This window comes from Ranitomeya imitator, chromosome 1 (genome assembly GCF_032444005.1).
Source record: "Ranitomeya imitator isolate aRanImi1 chromosome 1, aRanImi1.pri, whole genome shotgun sequence".
Classification (NCBI taxonomy): Eukaryota; Metazoa; Chordata; class Amphibia; order Anura; family Dendrobatidae; genus Ranitomeya; species Ranitomeya imitator.
The window spans coordinates 1186747227-1186765119 of record NC_091282.1 but is presented as its reverse complement, the minus strand read 5'-3'; the positions used below and the strand labels follow the sequence as shown (position 1 = coordinate 1186765119).

The window sequence follows — 17893 nt, the reverse complement described above, 5'->3', positions numbered from 1 at the left end:
TTTGGCGTTCCAGTCGTTGTCTGATGATGACCATGACAATGAATGTAGTAGTTGCCTGCATGTTCGACCATCGCTCCATGGGGAACTATAGAGCCCCGTTTTGTTTTTTGATCACTGGGGTTCCAGCGGTGGAAGCCACAACAACCAGCAAGTTAGGTGATAACTTGCTTTTCTTGGGAAAACCTTTTTAAACACCTGTTCCTGCTCTCGGCTAAAATTTTTATATAGTTTTGTCAAGCCAAAGCAGTGCTCTGGGAGCAAACCACATCCGTAGCTGCACATCTCTCTGGTTGTTCGCACTCGGATGAAAGATGAAGCAATCAAACATTGGATCATACTCTGACCAATATTATTCTATGGGGCCGCACACATGAGCGAGACGATCCAAGGGAAAAATTGCGGCATGCCCAAGTTTGATCGGATATTCGTATCGCACTCAGCCATGAAAGTGTGTTAGTGCGAGGAAAAACATCAGACTTCACTCGGATGATATCTGTGTGCAATCTGATTTCCGTGCACTGACACTATGGCAAAGATGGAAAAATGTTGTTCTCCATCTTCTCCTCAGTGTGCTCAGTCTCTTATCCAAGAGAATCTGATCACACTAAGCAGACACTCTGATAAGAGTTTGATTAGAATGTTTGCATAATCGGCCAATTCTCTCAGATGAGGGAATCTACCGCCTTCCGACCCTAGCCTCACAGCATGGAGTTCAGACCTTTTTTGGTTTGAGTGTCAACAGTTTGCCTCCTGCATACCCAGACTTGACCACTGGATCTATTTGCAACACCTGATCCCGTGGTCAAGTCGGTATATTATGGCTACCGGACAGGATCCCTGAGAACCTCCTCCTATCTGATGCCGTCTGCAAATCCTTTACGTCGTAGCCAACATGGCATAGCCACATGGAACCGATGATTTCTCAGGCCGGCCAGCTATTCAAAAGATTTGCGGATGCTGTCAGGTAAGACATTTTTCAGTGTTCCCAGATTAGTCACATTACGGGCGGACCAGATCCTGGGAACTAATTAGTAATGGTTCTGCTCGAGAGACCTAACATTGCCCGCACTAAATGCCAAGACGTTGGGTTACTTGGATATGCACCCTCCAGCAATCTTCAAAGTTGTAGCACATGAATCTGTGACATGTCAGTCCGTTTTAGTTACTGATCTAAAGGAAAGACTCTAACCACAGAGTTTTCCTTGTAGATAGTAAGGCTATGTGCACACGTTCAGGATTTCTCGCAGAAAATTCCTGAGAAAAACCGGACATTTTCTGCAAGAAATCCGCAAGAAAACCGCATGCGGTTTTGCCACGGTTTTGACGCGTTTTTGCCGCGGTTTTGACGAGTTTTTGTCGCTGTTTTTTCCGGACACTTCCCAATGCATTTTGTAGTGGGAAATCCGCAAAAAAAGCGCAAAATTAATGAACATGCTGCGGTTTTTACCGAGATGCGTTTTTTTCATAGAAAAAAACGCATCATGTGCACAAAACATGCAGAATTCATTCTAAATGATGGGATGCTTATTGTATGCGTTTTTTTCCGGTTTTATAGCGTTTTTATCGGGAAAAACCGCGAAAAAAACGCAACGTGTGCACACAGCCTAAAACTCTTTCGCCCTGGTCTTATTTTCTGTGGGTTGGACTATGCCGGCCGCGTCATATCGTCATTGATGTTCTGATATATTTCTCTCTAGACTCGGGCTTGTCTGCATCGGACAGGGAAGCCAGCCTGGAGCTGATAAAGTTGGATATCTCCCGCACATTTCCAAGTCTGTGTATATTCCAGAAGGTAGGACATGACACAGCTGGATATCTAAAATCTGCACTTGTAATCGGTTTATGTTCTGACTGAATTAGGTTATCGCTCAATTATTTGGAAACTTCCAGAGTAACAATGGCAGCCTTTATTCTTTTTCAGGGTGGCCCCTATCACGATATGCTGCACAGTATTCTTGGGGCCTACACTTGCTACAGACCGGACGTTGGTTATGTAAGTGTCTCTTACTATACACACTTGCTCCTGGAATTAAGAAATCGCCGAGTGTTCCAGTTTTTGTGTTCAGCCATGTGTATTCAGTAACTGTTCCCGTGCTGTGGCGCTGGCTGTTCCCGTGCTGTGGCGCTGGCTGTTCCCGTGCTGTGGCGCTGGCTGTTCCCGTGCTGTGGCGCTGGCTGTTCCCGTGCTGTGGCGCTGGCTGTTCCCGTTCTGTGGTAATGGGTGTCCCCGGGCTCTGGCGCTGGCTGTTGTGAATTCTGTTGTCAAGCTCCCTCCTGTGGTCATGAATGGTACTTCGGCTGGTTCTGTCCATGGACTTCCTCTGGTGGCTGTGAGTGGAGATGCTGCTTTTGAGTTTCCTTCCACAGGTGACGAGGTTAATTCGTTAGCGGGCTGCTCTATTTAACTCCACTTAGATCATTGCTCCATGCCAGCTGTCATTGTTCTAGTATTGGTCTAGTTTGCTCCTGGATCGTTCTGGTGACCTGTCTTCTCCAGCAGAAGCTAAGTTCCTGCCTGTTTTTCTCTTGTTTGCTATTTTTCTGTCCAGCTTGCTATTTTGATTTTTGTCTTGCTTGCTGGAAGCTCTGGGATGCAGAGTGGCGCCTCCGCATCGTGAGTCGGTGCGGAGGGTCTTTTTGCGCACTCTGCGTGGTTTTTTGTTTTTGTGCTGACCGCAAAGTTACCTTTCCTATCCTCTGTTCAGTAAGTCGGGCCTCTCTTTGCTAAAATCTATTTCATCTCTGTGTTTGTGATTTTCATCTTAACTCACAGTCATTATATGTGGGGGGCTGCCTTTTCCTTTGGGGAATTTCTCTGAGGCAAGGTAGGCTTTATTTTTCTATCTTTAGGGCTAGCTAGTTCTGAGGCTGTGACGAGTTGCATAGGGAGCGTTAGGAGCAATCCACGGCTATTTCTAGTGTGTGTGATAGGATTAGGGATTGCGGTCAGCAGAGTTTCCACTTCCCAGAGCTTGTCCTGTATTATTGTAACTATCAGGTCTTTCCGTGTGCTCTTAACCACCAGGTCCATTATTGTCCTAACCACCAGGTCCTAACAGCTGGCTGTTCCCGTGCTGGGATGCTGGCTGTTCCCGTGCTGGGATGCTGGCTGTTCCCGTGCTGGGATGCTGGCTGTTCCCGTGCTGGGATGCTGGCTGTTCCCGTGCTGGGATGCTGGCTGTTCCCGGGCTGTGGTGCTGGCTGTTCCCGGGCTGTGGTGCTGGCTGTTCCCGGGCTGTGGTGCTGGCTGTTCCCGGGCTGTGGTGCTGGCTGTTCCCGTGCTGTGCTGCTGGCTGTTCCCGTGCTGTGCTGCTGGCTGTTCCCGTGCTGTGCTGCTGGCTGTTCCCGTGCTGTGCTTCTGGCTGTTCCCGTGCTGTGCTACTGGCTGTTCCCGTGCTGTGCTACTGGCTGTTCCCGTGCTGTGCTACTGGCTGTTCCCGTGCTGTGCTACTGGCTGTTCCCGTGCTGTGCTACTGGCTGTTCCCGTGCTGTGCTACTGGCTGTTCCCGTGCTGTGCTACTGGCTGTTCCCGTGCTGTGCTACTGGCTGTTCCCGTGCTGTGGTACTGGCTGTTCCCGTGCTGTGGTACTGGCTGTTCCCGTGCTGTGGTAATGGGTGTCCCCGGGCTCTGGCGCTGGCTGTTTCCTGGCTGTGGCGCTGTCTGTCCCCGGGCTCTGACTGTTCCCGGGCTCTGGCGCTGGCTGTTCCCGGGCTCTGGCGCTGGCTGTTCCCGGGCTCTGGCGCTGGCTGTTCCCGGGCTCTGGCGCTGGCTGCCCCCGGGCTCTGGCGCTGGCTGTCCCCTGGCTCTGGCGCTGGCTGTTCCCGTGCTGTGGACTGAACACCTCGTTTCTCCTCTCCTTATTAGGTACAGGGCATGTCGTTTATTGCTGCCGTCCTGATCCTGAACCTAGATACTGCGGATGCCTTTATCGCTTTCTCAAATCTCTTAAATAAACCTTGTCAGATGGCATTCTTCAGAGTAGACCATGGACTTGTAAGTACCTGAATTCGCTGTCCAGTTTCCCTAAAGGTCCGGCATGCAGTCCGTTCCCCCATGACAGCCAGTCTTCACACGGGCTCCTGACATCCTGGGTGCCTTTGCTGCTTACCAATTGCCTAGCTCCATCCCATACACCTTTACATTATCAAAATGTGCAGACGTCATCAAGACTGGCGGGCCATCTGCTGTGTAAGGGGTCTTCCTGACAGGGAAGAAAAAGGTCGGGCAGTTGAAATTTATACAACCGATCCTTTTTTTCTCATGCGAGATAATCCGGTGCCAGTGAAGTCTGACAGCGGCATATTCTACTTTACCTATTGAAAACACCTTTATGTACAGCCAAGCTGAGCGATTGTGTGGGGGGAGTCAGGAGAGATGGTGGTCGGCCAAAAGGGTCTAGTAGGAGAATAAAAACATGACTGTTTTCTTTAAAAAACAAAAAACAAAAAAAAAAACAGCGCTTACCCTTGACCATGTGTCATCTGGTACTGCAGCTCAGCCCCATTGAAGTGGATGTAGCGGAGCTGCAGTACCATGCTCAACCCACGGTCAGGGGAGATGTTGTTTCTGAATGAAAGCAGCCATGGTTTTGTAAAAATGGTCAACTCATTTAAGACTGTTCACACCAGGCTACCTATAATGTGATCATGATGCTATATAGAGACACTGATGGACTATGATGACTTTAATAGTGAAAGCTCAGTTTCCATTGACGCTATTCTTGCCATACAAAATGGCAAAAGGCAAATGTGACCAGACCTCTATTTATTTTCTTACTGCGAGTATGTTCCCATGGGATGTATATGTAGCAGATTTCCTGAAATCTTATCCATACACCACAGAGAGCTGCACTCGGTGTCCGTGTGCACGATCTCCTGTCTGCAGTATAGAACCAAGCGGCGGCTGCAGACAGGAGCCGGAGATGAAAGGCCACAATGACTGGGCTTCTGCAGTATCCGTGCGAAGGTGCAGTGTCCGTGTACACGGTCTCCTCTCTGGTTCCTGTCTTCAGTATAGTATCAAGCAGCAACTGCAGACAGGAGCCGGAGCTGAAAACCCACAATGACTGTGAGCATGACTGGGCTTTTACAGTATCCCATGTGAAGGTGCAGTGTCCGTGTGCACGATCTCCTCTCTGGTTCCTGTCTTCAGTACAATATCAAGCAGCAACCGCAGACAGGAGCCAACGATGAAAACCCACAATGACTGTGAGCATGACTGGGCTTCTGCAGTATCCGGGCGAAGGTGCAGTGTCCGTGTGCACTCTCGTCTCTCCGACTCCTGTCTGCGGTATAGCACCAACTGGTGGCCGCAGACAGGAGCCAGCGATGAAAGCCCACAATGACTATGCGCATGCCTAGGATTCTGTAGTGTCTGTGTGAAGGTGCAGAGTTGCAGATGGAGGTCGGGGAGCGCTCACTTGCTCCGAATGTAAACTGAAGGGGTGTAACGAAGGCCACATCAAGGGTGCACCAAAACCCCCTCATTTGCATTTATTAATTTTTCTGGAAACTAAATCACGAAAATCTATAATAAAATAATGATTTTTATCAGTTAAGTCCACTACATATCTGTATATGGGGGTTTAGTCAACTTTTTTTGGGTGATAGACCCCCTTTAGCAATATACGTAGAACCAGGAGCATATGGAAAATATCGTTTAGTTCTCCACTTTCCATTACTAGCGCCTACATAACAGTAAGAATGAGCCTATTGTTGATTAGAGGCTTGTTGCCCGTTTTTTTACTTTTTCTGCACTTTCTTTTGCAGATGTTAACTTACTTTGCGGCATTTGAAGTATTTTTTGAAGAAAATTTGCCGAGATTATTTGCCCACTTTAAGAAACATAACCTGACCCCAGATATCTACCTAATAGACTGGTAAGTGATCGCGTGCCGCCATATGGCGTCATTTATACCCTTCTGTCATCTACTGGTTAGAATGAGTATTGCTTGAGATTCCCTGCACGCTGTTACACTATGGACGTTACTGTTCCCTGCAGGATCTTCACGTTGTACAGCAAGTCTCTACCACTGGATTTAGCGTGCCGGGTGTGGGACGTGTTCTGCCGGGACGGCGAGGAGTTTCTGTTCAGAACTGCTTTGGGGATACTTAGACTTTTCGAAGACATCTTAACTAGGATGGACTTCATTCACATCGCTCAGTTTCTCACCAAGCTTCCGGAGGACTTAACTGCTGACGATTTATTTGCCTCCATCGCTGCAATTCAGATGCAGAGCCGGAATAAGAAATGGTCTCAGGTACGGTGGTGCCGATGAGCTGGTGGATTATACAAAATGTCTTACCATCATGCGGGGTACTGGGGTCCGCACACAACTGCTCCCTCCGCCACCATGTAATCCTGAGCAGCGCTTCCTCCAGCATTTATCATCTATACTCTATATAGGTGGTCAACATGATTGCACGGACCCCCATTGCTCATGAGAATCGGGGTCCTGTCTGAAGGAAGCTGTGGACACGTGCACTACTGCTACTTTCAAAGTCTTAAAAAAACAAAAAACAAAACGAATAATATAGGGGTATATTAAATATGTAAACCAAATGAAGAAAAAACGCCCTAAAAAAATATATCTTAAATGTATGTGTATCGTCAAAATATAATAATGAGTAAATAAGTAAATAAAACTACCAACCCCACAACTATTAGGTGTGGGCGGGGAGAAGCTACAGCCGGAGTGCTACAGGAACTCTTTTATTAGAGAAAATTATTCCTGGCTAAATCCCTATCAGGACTCCTGGTATACTGGATCCCTTCCTGACAGTGGAGGTTGGCACCCTAAAATTCGACTTGGCGCCCCCACTCAACGTCGGCTGTCCCTTCTAGCCATAATCGGACCCTGGCATCTACCCACGCCCACACCCCAACAGCATACACACAACAAAACCTAGGTCACGCTGTGAAGTGTAAAGAAAAAGTAAAAAATGAGGCAGAAACAATGTTACTACACTAGTTGAAGTAATGTATAGCAGCAAAAACTGGAATATATTGCTGCACTAACTAGAATATTAGCACAAGATATTGCACTAAAAAATAGGCCCTCTAATTTTCTGCTGTCCAAAGGCTGTCCAAAGTAATGGTCTAACCTGTCTTAATGAATTGTATACAATATGCATCTATGATCTACAAAAACACAGAAAAAATAAATAGTGAGCAGAGGGGGGCTTTACCACCTGATTATTTGCAGGCCATTATAGTAAATAAAGTGCTATTGTGCATACACATTATTATACTGCCATCCTTAACATGAATTATTCTGCTGCCATCATTAAGCCCAGCAGACATGCCATGACCCAGTCCAATTCATGTTAATGATGGCAGAGACCCTGCGAGCATGACGTCAGAAGACGCGTTGGGGGGGATGTTGACAAGTAGGCCCACAGATTACTGACATGGCCTGCAAATCTTTTTTGCTCAACTCGAATACATTCAGAGGGGAATACAAGACTCCTTTTCATGATCAGTGGGGATCCCAACGTTATGATTCCTGGGAAACAATCCGTATGTAATTTATGGGCTGAGCCCCTGATCCCCGGAGTTAGAGATGACCTGATTTTCCTGCAGCCTAAACTCTTACAAGAAGGCCTCTAGATGGGACATCCTGCTTTAGCCGTCCAACCCCGCACCCCTCCTACCCCATTGAGTGACTTTTAGCAAAACCCAAATTTCTCCATCGCCTCTCATTGGGGGACACAGGAACCATGGTGTATGCTGCTGCCACTAGGAGGCTGACACTATGCAAATAAAAAAGTTAGCTCCTCCTCTGCAGTGTACACCCCACCGACTGGCATTATGAACTTCAGTTTAGCTTAGTGTCAGTAGGAGGTGGACACGGGTCTTTCATTAGACCCTTATCTACCTCAGTGTTCGTCGTTCTTTTTCAGATTTTCCGGAGGGATACAGGGTGAACAGTCACACCTGTAATCTGACATACGGACTATGAGTATGGCGTGTACTGCCACCCCATATCCTCATAGATCCAACAGCAAATCCTAGCACACAAGCGTGCTCAGAAGTCCGGTCCAAGCTCCTTCCCTCACCCACTCGCTCACCAGAGCCTGTTAGTTGCGGAGACGAGGACGTCCATCACAGCTCCATGGACGTCTCATACTTTCCTTGGATTAAGGTTAGTAACGGACGACGTGGGATGTGTGAGGTGAGTATTTCCCCCACCCGTCCCAGATAGGCGTTAAGGGGTAACCCGGGAATTTTTATTACTAAAGGGTGCAGGCTACCTTTTGGTCCGGTCGTCGCTGTTACCATAGGAGGAAGACATTTGCAGGGGACAGGGATCTTAGCTGCAGACAGCTTTTGCAGGCACAGATCCCCTCATCCGCGCGGCAGCCTTTGCAGGCAGCTGCGTCTCTTCCTTCCAGGCGGCTGCGGCCGCACTCTCTTCTGTTCGGTGCGGCAGCTGCTTCTTCTCCCGGCGCCACTACTCTCTCCGGCGGCCGTCAGCCTCTAATTTAGGCCTCTGCTTCTGCTCGGGCCTACTCTTCCGGTGCTGACTCCACCCACTTCCTCTTTTCGGGCGGGATTTTTTCCCGCCCGACTGTCATAGCCCACCCACCAGCACCATCTTGGTGCTCCTCTACAGGCGGTTTAGCCCCACCCACCACTCCTGTGCCCTTTCAGGAAGCATTTCGGCGCCACAATCATCCCGCCCATTCCAAGAGCGTGAATTCTGGCGTCCCCGGCTACCTTTCAGACACCATCTTCCTGCTGTTGTCCGCACCTAGCTCCGGATCCTGAAGCCGTCTCTGACTCTCTTAAGGAGCATCTTCCAAGCTGTGCAGTGGACACCGAATCGTCTGCCGTGAGTAGCTCTGCACTGTAGACTTTTACACTCTCCTCTGCCCTCCTGTCCCCTAACCTTCTGGCATTATGCAGGGTTTCGTTCGCCATGTCTAATTCTAAGGGAGGTCGCTCTCGCCCTCCTAATTCTTCCTCTACTTCCTCTGCCTTAGTCAAACACTTTGCGTGTTCGTCTTGTAACTGCAAATTTCCCTCAGGTCAGTCCTCTCCCCTCTGTCAGGCTTGCAGCAACCCCATTATGCCCACCGCCTAGGAAAAAGGTCCAGACAGGAACGCCGGTCTGAGTCCTCTTCCCGTTCCATCTCGCCCCATGGTCCTTCTCTCTGGTCGGCTTCCCCCCGGTCCTCCTCCCCTGAGTCAGGCGAGGCATTCTCTGATGCGCCTTCGGAGGATTTTTCGGAGCTGGATTCGAACCAAATCTCTAGCATGAGAGATATGGTTCAGAACCTCATTGGAGCGATAAATCAGACCTGTGGCATCAAAGATTCCTCTACAGAACCCGCAGACCAGGCGGTTTCCTTTAGATAGTCTAAACCACCTTCCAAGTTTTTCGTTCCTCACCCTGAATTCGAGGACATCATGACCAGAGAAAGAGAGAATCCGACAAGACGTTTTCAGAGGGGAAAGCGCCTTGGCGTTTTATATCTTTTTTTCGCCAGAGCTTACTGCCAATTGGACTGTTTCTCCCTTGGTGGATCCTCCAGTTTCCAGGCTGTCCACCAACTCGGTCCTTCCACTGTCCGGCGGAGCATCTCTGAAGGTTTCTAACGATAGTCATAGAATCCTTTGCGAAGTCCGCCTTTGAAGAGGCTGCAGCTACTCTATGTCCGGCCTTTGCTTCCACTTGGGTTTCAAAATCCATATCCAAATTGGCAAACAAATCTGTCGGGGTATCCTGGACGGGGCTTCTCCCGAACAGCTGGCGGAGCTTGCCAACCAGATTTCTCATGCGGGCGAATACGTGGTCTCCGCTTCCCTGGATGCCGCGTCTTGTGCGGCTCAGGCGTCCAGCAATGCTGTTGCCATCCGTCGGACCGTTTGGCTCAAGGCCTGGCAGGCAGACTTGTCTTCAAAGTCGTCCCTTACCAGCCTGCCTTTTCAGGGTTCACGTCTCTTTGGTTCTAAGCTGGACCAAATCATTAAGGACGCCACCGGGGGCACAAGTTCCCTTCTTCCCCAGTCTAATCCTCGTCGCCCTCCTCCTCGGTGGCAATTTCGGCCGTTTCGCGGCCTCCAATTCCTTTTCCCAACAGCAGAGGCCGCAGGCACGTCAAGAGAAGAAGGTATCATTTAGACCCACTCTTTCCTGGCACCCTCGCTACTCCCAGGGTAGATCCTCCAGGTCTAGGACTGGAAGATCCATGACTCGCCACAAGATCCCAGCCGTCTTTCCAGGCCGGGCAGCCATCTCCTCTTTTTCAGAGATGTCTGGATCTCCTCAGTAGAGGACGCATGGGTCAGGGAAGTTGTATCCTCGGGATAGAAGATGGTTTGTTTCACAACCCCGGGATCATTTCTTCGAATCTGACCTCCAAGGGACCCCGCTCTAGTTCCGTTTTTTTTCGCAGCCATGGCTTCTCTCCTCAAGTCCAGGGTAATTGTTCCCGTCCCAGAACAAGAACGGTTCACGTGTTTCTATTCAAATCTTTGTGGTACCGAAAAAAAAGGTTCTCCCCATTCTGGATCTCAAATTGCTGAACAAGAGAGTTCTTCTGACATACTTCAGGATGGAATCCCTTCATTCAGTAATTGCTTCCATGGAGGCTCAGGACATTCAGGACGCCTACCTCCACATCCTGATATTCCCGGGACATCACCGATTCCTGCGCTTTGCAGTGCTCCTGGAGCATTTTCAGTTCGTCGCCCTGCCGTTCGGTCTTGCAACCGCTCCCAGGGTTTTCACGAAGATCATGGCAGCACTGATGGCCATCTTGAGGGTCAGGGGCCTGGTACTTTTTCCGTACCTCGACGACATCCTCATCAAAGCTCCGTCCTTTTCTCAGGCTCACGAGAGCCTGTCCATCGTCCTCGACACTCTAGCCCGTTTCGGGTGGCTTGTCAACAGGAAGAAATCCTGTCTTGCCCCTTCTCAGCGCCTCGTATTTCTGGGCATGATCTTCGACACTTGTCAGACCAAAGTCTTCCTTCCCGAAGTCAAGAGATCCATCCTTCGTCGGCAAGTTCGCTTGCTCCAGGGTCCCCGGCTTCCCTCCTTCCGATCCACCATGAAGGTTCTGGGGAGGATGGTTGCAACATTGGAAGTGATTCCTTTCGCCCAATTTCACTCACTGCCTCTTCAGAAGGCGATTCTCTCACAGTGGGACAGGTCTGTACTGTCCCTAGATCGCCCGATTCGGCTTTCGCCCCGGGTCAAACGGTCCCTACACTGGTGGCTGACGTCACCTCTCATCTCCCAGGGCAGGTCCTTCCTTCCAGTTCACTGGCAGGTGGTGACGACTGACGCTAGCCTTCTGGGCTGGGGTGCGGTGTTTCGTCACCTGACTGTTCAGTGTCGTTGGTCGGCGCAGGAGACTTCTCTGCCGATCAATCAATGTCCTCGAGATTCGGGCCATCTTTCTGTCCCTTCGTAACTGGGAAAGGATTCTCAGGGGTCTACCAATCCGAATCCAGAGGGACAATGCCACGGCAGTGGCATATATCAACCATCAGGGGGGACTCAGAGCTCCTTGGCCTCGGCCGAGGTATCCAAGATCCTCTCCTGGGTGGAGACATCGGTTCCGGTGATATCCGCGGTGTATATCCCCGGCGTGGACAATTGGGCCGCCTACTTCCTTAGCCACGAGGGCCTCGCGGCAGGGGAATGGTCCTTGCATCAGGAGGTCTTCCACCAGATTTGTCTTCGATGGGAGGACTCCGGATGTGGACCTCACGGCGTCCCGAATGAACAGGAAGGTCCCTCAGTTCGTCTCCAGGTCTCACGACCCTCTCGCAGTGGGCGTCGACACTCTGGCCATTCCTTGGTCGCAGTTCTTGCTCCCCTATCTGTTTCCACTCCTTCCCTTGCTTCCCAAGCTGTTGAAAAAGGTCAAGGCAGAAGGGGTGCCTGTCATTCTGATCACCCCAGATTGGCCCAGGAGATTTTGGTTTGTAGAGATCGTCAATCTTCTCGCGGACGCCCCCTGGTGCCTTCCAAACAGACCCGATCTGCTATCTCCGGGTCCGATCTGCCACCCGAATTCTCGGTCGCTCAGTTTTAACGGCTCGGCTGTTGAGACCGCAGTTCTAAGAGAGTCCGGCCTTTTGGATCGGGTGATTCACACTATGATACAGGCTAGGAAGCCTTCGTCTTCCAGGATCTACTATCTACTACTATCGTACCTGGGAAGTCTTACTTCCGTTGGTGCGAGTCCCACCATGTTTCTCCTATGTCTTTTTCCCTTCCTTCCATTTTGGCTTTCCTTCAGATATATCTGGATTCGGGCCTTGCTCTTAGTTCCCTAAAGGGCCATGTTTCTGCACTCTCCATCCTTTTTCAGAAGACGCTATCTTCTTGGCCACAGGTCAAGACCTTCCTTCAGGGAGTAGCCCAAGCTGTCCCTCTGTACAGGGCCCCTGTGAATTCATGGGATTTGATCCTTGTGCTGGAGGTTCTGAGGGGTTCCCCCTTTGAGCCTCTCAGGGAGGTTTCCCTGTCAGTTCTATCTTGGAAGGTGGCCTTTCTGGTGGCCATCACTTCTAGCCGCCGAGTTTCCGAGTTGGCGGCCCTTTCTTGCCGACCTTTTTTCTTGGTTATCCACCAGGACAAGGTGGTCCTCAGGCCTCCGCCTTCCTTCTTTCCTAAGGTGGTTTCCACGCTGGACCTTGTCAGGGCGGTGAGGATCTACCTGGCTAGAACGGCCGTTTTCCGGCAAAGACAGATTCCCTTTTCGTCATTCCTGATGGCACGCGTAGAGGCCTGCCGGCTTCCAAGGAAACTATTGCTCACTGGATCAGAACGGCAATTTTGGAGGCTTACCGGGTCAAGAACAGAGTTCCCCCTCCTGGGATAAAGGCTCACTCTACCCGGGCAGTCGGCGCTTCCTGGGAGGTGCACCACAGGGCTTCCGTTTTACAGTTTTGCAAAGCGGCAACCTGGTCTTCCATCCACACGTTCGCCAAATTTTACAAGGTCCATACCTACGCTTCGGCAGACGCCAGCCTAGGCAGAAGGATTTTGCAGGCGGCAGTGGTGAGTCCTCTGACCTGATGGAACTCTGTTTTTCCCACCCCAGGGACTGCTTTTGGACGTCCCATGGTTCCTGTGTCCCCCAATGAGGTGATAGAGAAAACAGAATTTTTGGTTGCTTACCGTAAATTCTGTTTCTCGGAGCCTCCATTGGGGGACACAACACCCTCCCATGTTATTCAGTTTTCTGTTGTTCTGTGTTCTGACTGTTCTCACGTTTACAGTTCTCATGTTTGTGATTGTTATTTCAATCTTGTTTTCTCCTACTGCTTTCTCACTAACTGAATATCCTATTTCCTGTCGGTGGGGTGTACACTGCAAAGGAGGAGCTAACTTTTTTGTGCACAGTGTCAGCCTCCTAGTGGCAGCAGCATACACCCATGGTTCCTGTTCTCCAATGAAGGCTCTGAGAAACAGATTTTACAGTAAGCAACCAAAAATCCTGTTATTAAAGGGAACCTGTCACCCCGTTTTTTAAAGATTAGATAAAAATAGTGTGAAATAGGGGCAGAGCTGGGCTTTACATTAGTGCCTTTTTGGTGCCTTTATTCCCCCGTTAGGCTGCCGAAATACCTTTGTGAACTGGCCGTTTTGTCCTGTCACTCAAGTTGGTCAGGTCGGATGGGCGTGGTCAAATAGCGGTTCCTCCCCCCTGCTTCTCGGCGTGTCTGTCGTAAATGCGATCTGTGAATCGCACAGATCGCGCTCTTTCTTAGCAGTTGCGCAGTGAATTCGCCTCTGGCGCCTGCGCATTATGCTTTGCCCAACTGTGGGCATAGCATAATTTACATCACTGCGCATGCGCGGGTCGTAACTTTAGCCTGGGTGCCCCGGAAGTGATCATATGGGCATAGTGTTTATCTGGATGCTGGTAAAATTTTCTCAGCCCGAACTGCGAGCGTAAGTTTGGTGCCAAAATTACGCTCGCAGTTCGGGCTGAGAAAATTTTACCGGCATCCAGATAAACACTATGCCCATATGATCACTTCCGGGGCACCCAGTCCATATTAATGTGTAAAATAAAGAATTAAAATAAAAAATATTGATATACTTACCTCTCCGGAGGCCCCTGGACATCACCGCTGGTAACCGGCAGCCTTCTTTGCTTAAAATGAGCGCGTTTAGAGCCTTCCATGACGTCACGGCTTCTGATTGGTCGCGTGCCGCTCATGTGACCGCCACGCGACCAATCACAAGCCGCGATATCATTCTCAGGTCCTAAATTCCTAGAATGAGGAGTTTAGGACCTGAGAATGACGTCGCGGCTTGTGATTGGTTGCGTGGCGGTCACATGAGCGGCACACGACCAATCAGAAGCCGTGACGTCATGGAAGGCTCTAAACGCGCTCATTTTAAGCAAAGAAGGCTGCCGGTTACCAGCGGTGATGTCCAGGGGCCTCCGGAGAGGTGAGCATATCAATATTTTTTATTTTAATTCTTTATTTTACACATTAATATGGATCCGATACCGATTCCCGATACCACAAAAGTATCGGAACTCGGTATCGGACGATACCCGATACTTGCGGTATCGGAATGCTCAACACTAGTTACGACCCGCGCATGCGCAGTGATGTAAATTATGCTATGCCCACAGTTGGGCAAAGCATAATACGCAGGCGCCAAATTAGACGTTACTGCGCAGGAGCTAAACACAACGCCAACGACGGGACTAAATTGCGCAGGGAAACGCAAGAGGTGGGGGAGGAACTGCTATTTGACCACGCCCATCCGACCTGACCAACTTGAGTGACAGGACAAAACGGCCAGTTCACAAAGGTATTTCGGCAGCCTAACGGGGGAATAAAGGCACCAAAAAGGCACTAATGTAAAGCCCAGCTCTGCCCCTATTTCACACTATTTTTATCTAATCTTTAAAAAACGGGGTGACAGGTTCCCTTTAAATGAATAAAATATCAAACCGTATGTCTCTTATGGGCTGAAGCCCTGATCCCTAGGATTAGAGATGACATGATTTTCCTGCAGCCTAAACTCTTACAAGAAGGCCTCCAGATGGGACATCCTGCCTCAGCCGCCCAACCCGCACCCGTCCTACCCCAGTGAGTGGCAAAATGCCATAGATTAAATGCATAAAACACCTGGCCCTGTACACCTCACCTCCTAGTGACCACTGCAGATTAACCACACCTGAAACTTCCTACATGGTGTCCCGCTAGGACCGCACCCTGCCTTGTGGCCCCTGCATGTAATACATAGACGTGCGCAGTCCTCCAAAGTCAGAGGACTCCCCATGTCTGACGTCAGTATCCCCTAATAACACACGGCCTGGGGTCTAGCATGCGATGTGCGCTGGGTGACCGCTGGGTCCTACGCCCCGCCATACTGTGTATACCTGGGGTACTGCATTCACTGCCTCTCCTTTCTTCTATTCCAGATCCTTTCAGCTCTACAGAAAGACACCCGCGACACCGAGAGCAGGAGCCCCGCTCTGAAGCGCTGAATGCTCACTCAGGACAGAACACAAGGGATTCTTGTTTTCCACCAAGAGAGAGAACATAATTCTACTTCAGGACTTTGTGTAACACTGGAAATGGCCTTAAGACATTGAAGTCAGTACTTGCTGATCGGCGGGGACCAGGCTTTGGCAAATATTGTCTTGAATCCGTGAGGCCGGGCCTCCACCTGAGCAGTAGTGTATTAGTTATTACTTTTTTTTTGTACAGTTTCCTTTTCCATTGCAAAGAACAAGTGAAAGTCTGAGGCAGGTGACCACATTCTTGTTTTCTGCAGCCACCACAAGGGGGAGCTATCGAGCTTACTGCATACTGTTAAGACATTAAAGCCGTATGCAGCACGCTGACACCTTGGGGACCCCCTAGCTTCCAATAAGCCCCCTCTGTGGCTGCAGGGAGCCAGGATTTTTGTTATATAATGTTTTCCATGCAGGGAATTTGGAGCTCTGTTTATATTAAAAGGAATGGAGTTCCAGCCATTAGGATATTACTCTCCTTGCTGATGTGGACATGCACATTAAGATTTATTTAAGAGAACATTGTCCTTTGTCAAAATGAGAAGGTCACAAATGAATGACTGATATTTGTGTTGTCAGAAAATCACCTATTGTTTAAATCAGGTTTTTATGCTAAATGTATTTTTTTTTATATTGGCCACTGGGGTATTCTACACATACTTCCATTTTTGGAAGACTCATTATCATCAGAGGCAGGATTACAATGACAGGTAACATCTTTATATAGAGTACATAACACCGGATTCCACCAATAAGCTCCTCTCCTTCATTCCTTTGCACATGTTCATTAGACACCTCAATACAATAGACTAAAACCCCTTTTTTTTATTTTGTATTGAGGCATCTAATGAGCGTGTGCAAAGGACATTGTGAAGGGAGGAGACGAGCTGCGACATCACTTATTGGCGGATCTTGTGTTATATACTGTATGTAGACGTATATCTAGTCTGTGATGATAATGAGACTTCTGTTAGGAACAGGGGGTATGAGCCTTTAATACAGAGTGTGATGTAAAAGAAAAAAAAAATAATATATATATATATATATATATATATATATATATATATATATATATAAAATCTCCATATTCATTCTGTGTGTATGTATATAAAATATTTTACACCATAGGTCACTTTCTGATGACACATGTCTAAGATCATAATCCGGAGTCTGGTCCAACTTTTTGCTTCTCCAGCAGTCCTAGAACTACAACTTCCAGCATTCCCTGGTATGTTGCATTCAGAGAAGGATGGATTGTTAGGTGTTCATGTATCGCTGACACCTCTGCACTTTTCTCTCTGGTTGTATAGTTGAGCAGTTAGTTTTTTATTATTTTTTTTACTTCTCTGAATTTGATTCTTTAGAACAATCTGACTACTAATGCCGAGATGGTGAATGGCGCGGCCTGGCTGCCGCTCTTGCTTCCCTATGTGCTGAGCGGAGACCGGCCGCACTATATACAGAGAGCTCACACCCCTTTGAGATTATTGCTTAGAGATTTTTGATTTTTACAGATTTTTTTTTTTTTTTTCTACAAAAGATGGCAAAAAGTAAATCTCTTAATTGGTGAACACCACATTATTACAATTTGGAGAAGTGAAAAAAAAAAAAAAAAACCTGACAGCTCAGATATTTGTTTTACCAGGATTTCAGGAGTAATGAAAGTCAGAGATTCGGATAAATGGATTTTTGCAAGGAATTTTTTTGGGAAACTGTCCAAATAAGTTGTTTTTTCTTTAAGTCAAAGGACACTTCTGACGGTTCGGACAAAATGTAATGTTATAAAACTACTGATATTATTATATAAAAGCTGAATATTTATTTATAATTATGGTACTTTTATTGTCATCCACGGGCACTGACCAAAGATGTACATGTGTGTAAATGGCACTGGTGTGAAGCGAACGTGTCACTTTGGTGTCTCTCCAAGGGCTAAAACGACCAAATTGTTTGTTTTTACTTCCAATTCTTTTTTTCGCATTGAGTAATTTTTTTCCCTAGTCTGTACTGAGTAACTGGTTGTTAAAGGGGTTGTCTGTTTTTTTTTTTTTTTGTTTGTTTTTTGTTTTCTTTTCCCCCTCAAAACGTACTTTTGGCTAAAAATCATTTTTTGCATCGTTTGTGTTCCTTTTCAGCCTGTCTATTGCTTTGCTGCGGAATGGGTTAACTGGGAATCTGTCAGCGAGCTCGTTTGCGCTTCTAACACTTTTTTTGGTCAGCTCTTTTTAATGACCATGAATGTGTAGGGAAAACAAACAATCTGTAAAAGCAAAAACGGTTGCGACAATTTCAATGAACACATTTGCAGAAATTATATTTGGCCAAATTTTAAGTGTTAAAAGAAAAAAAAAATTAACCCTGAAGGTGGATAATTTTTTTTTTT

General features: G+C 48.3%; 1 protein-coding gene across 3 annotated transcripts in view; it reads left to right on the top strand.

The window, feature by feature from the left end:
- Positions 1-16540, top strand: part of TBC1D14 (TBC1 domain family member 14) — a 94302-nt gene extending 77762 nt beyond the window's left edge. For all 3 annotated transcript variants that reach the window (XM_069744793.1, XM_069744794.1, XM_069744795.1), the window contains 6 exons: positions 1698-1792; positions 1922-1993; positions 3866-3994; positions 5770-5879; positions 6002-6260; positions 15415-16540. In XM_069744793.1, coding sequence (XP_069600894.1) covers positions 1698-1792; positions 1922-1993; positions 3866-3994; positions 5770-5879; positions 6002-6260; positions 15415-15480 — 731 coding nt within the window. In that variant the 3' untranslated portion in view covers positions 15481-16540. The remainder of the gene's footprint in view (positions 1-1697; positions 1793-1921; positions 1994-3865; positions 3995-5769; positions 5880-6001; positions 6261-15414) is intronic.
- Positions 16541-17893: the final 1353 nt, after the last annotated feature.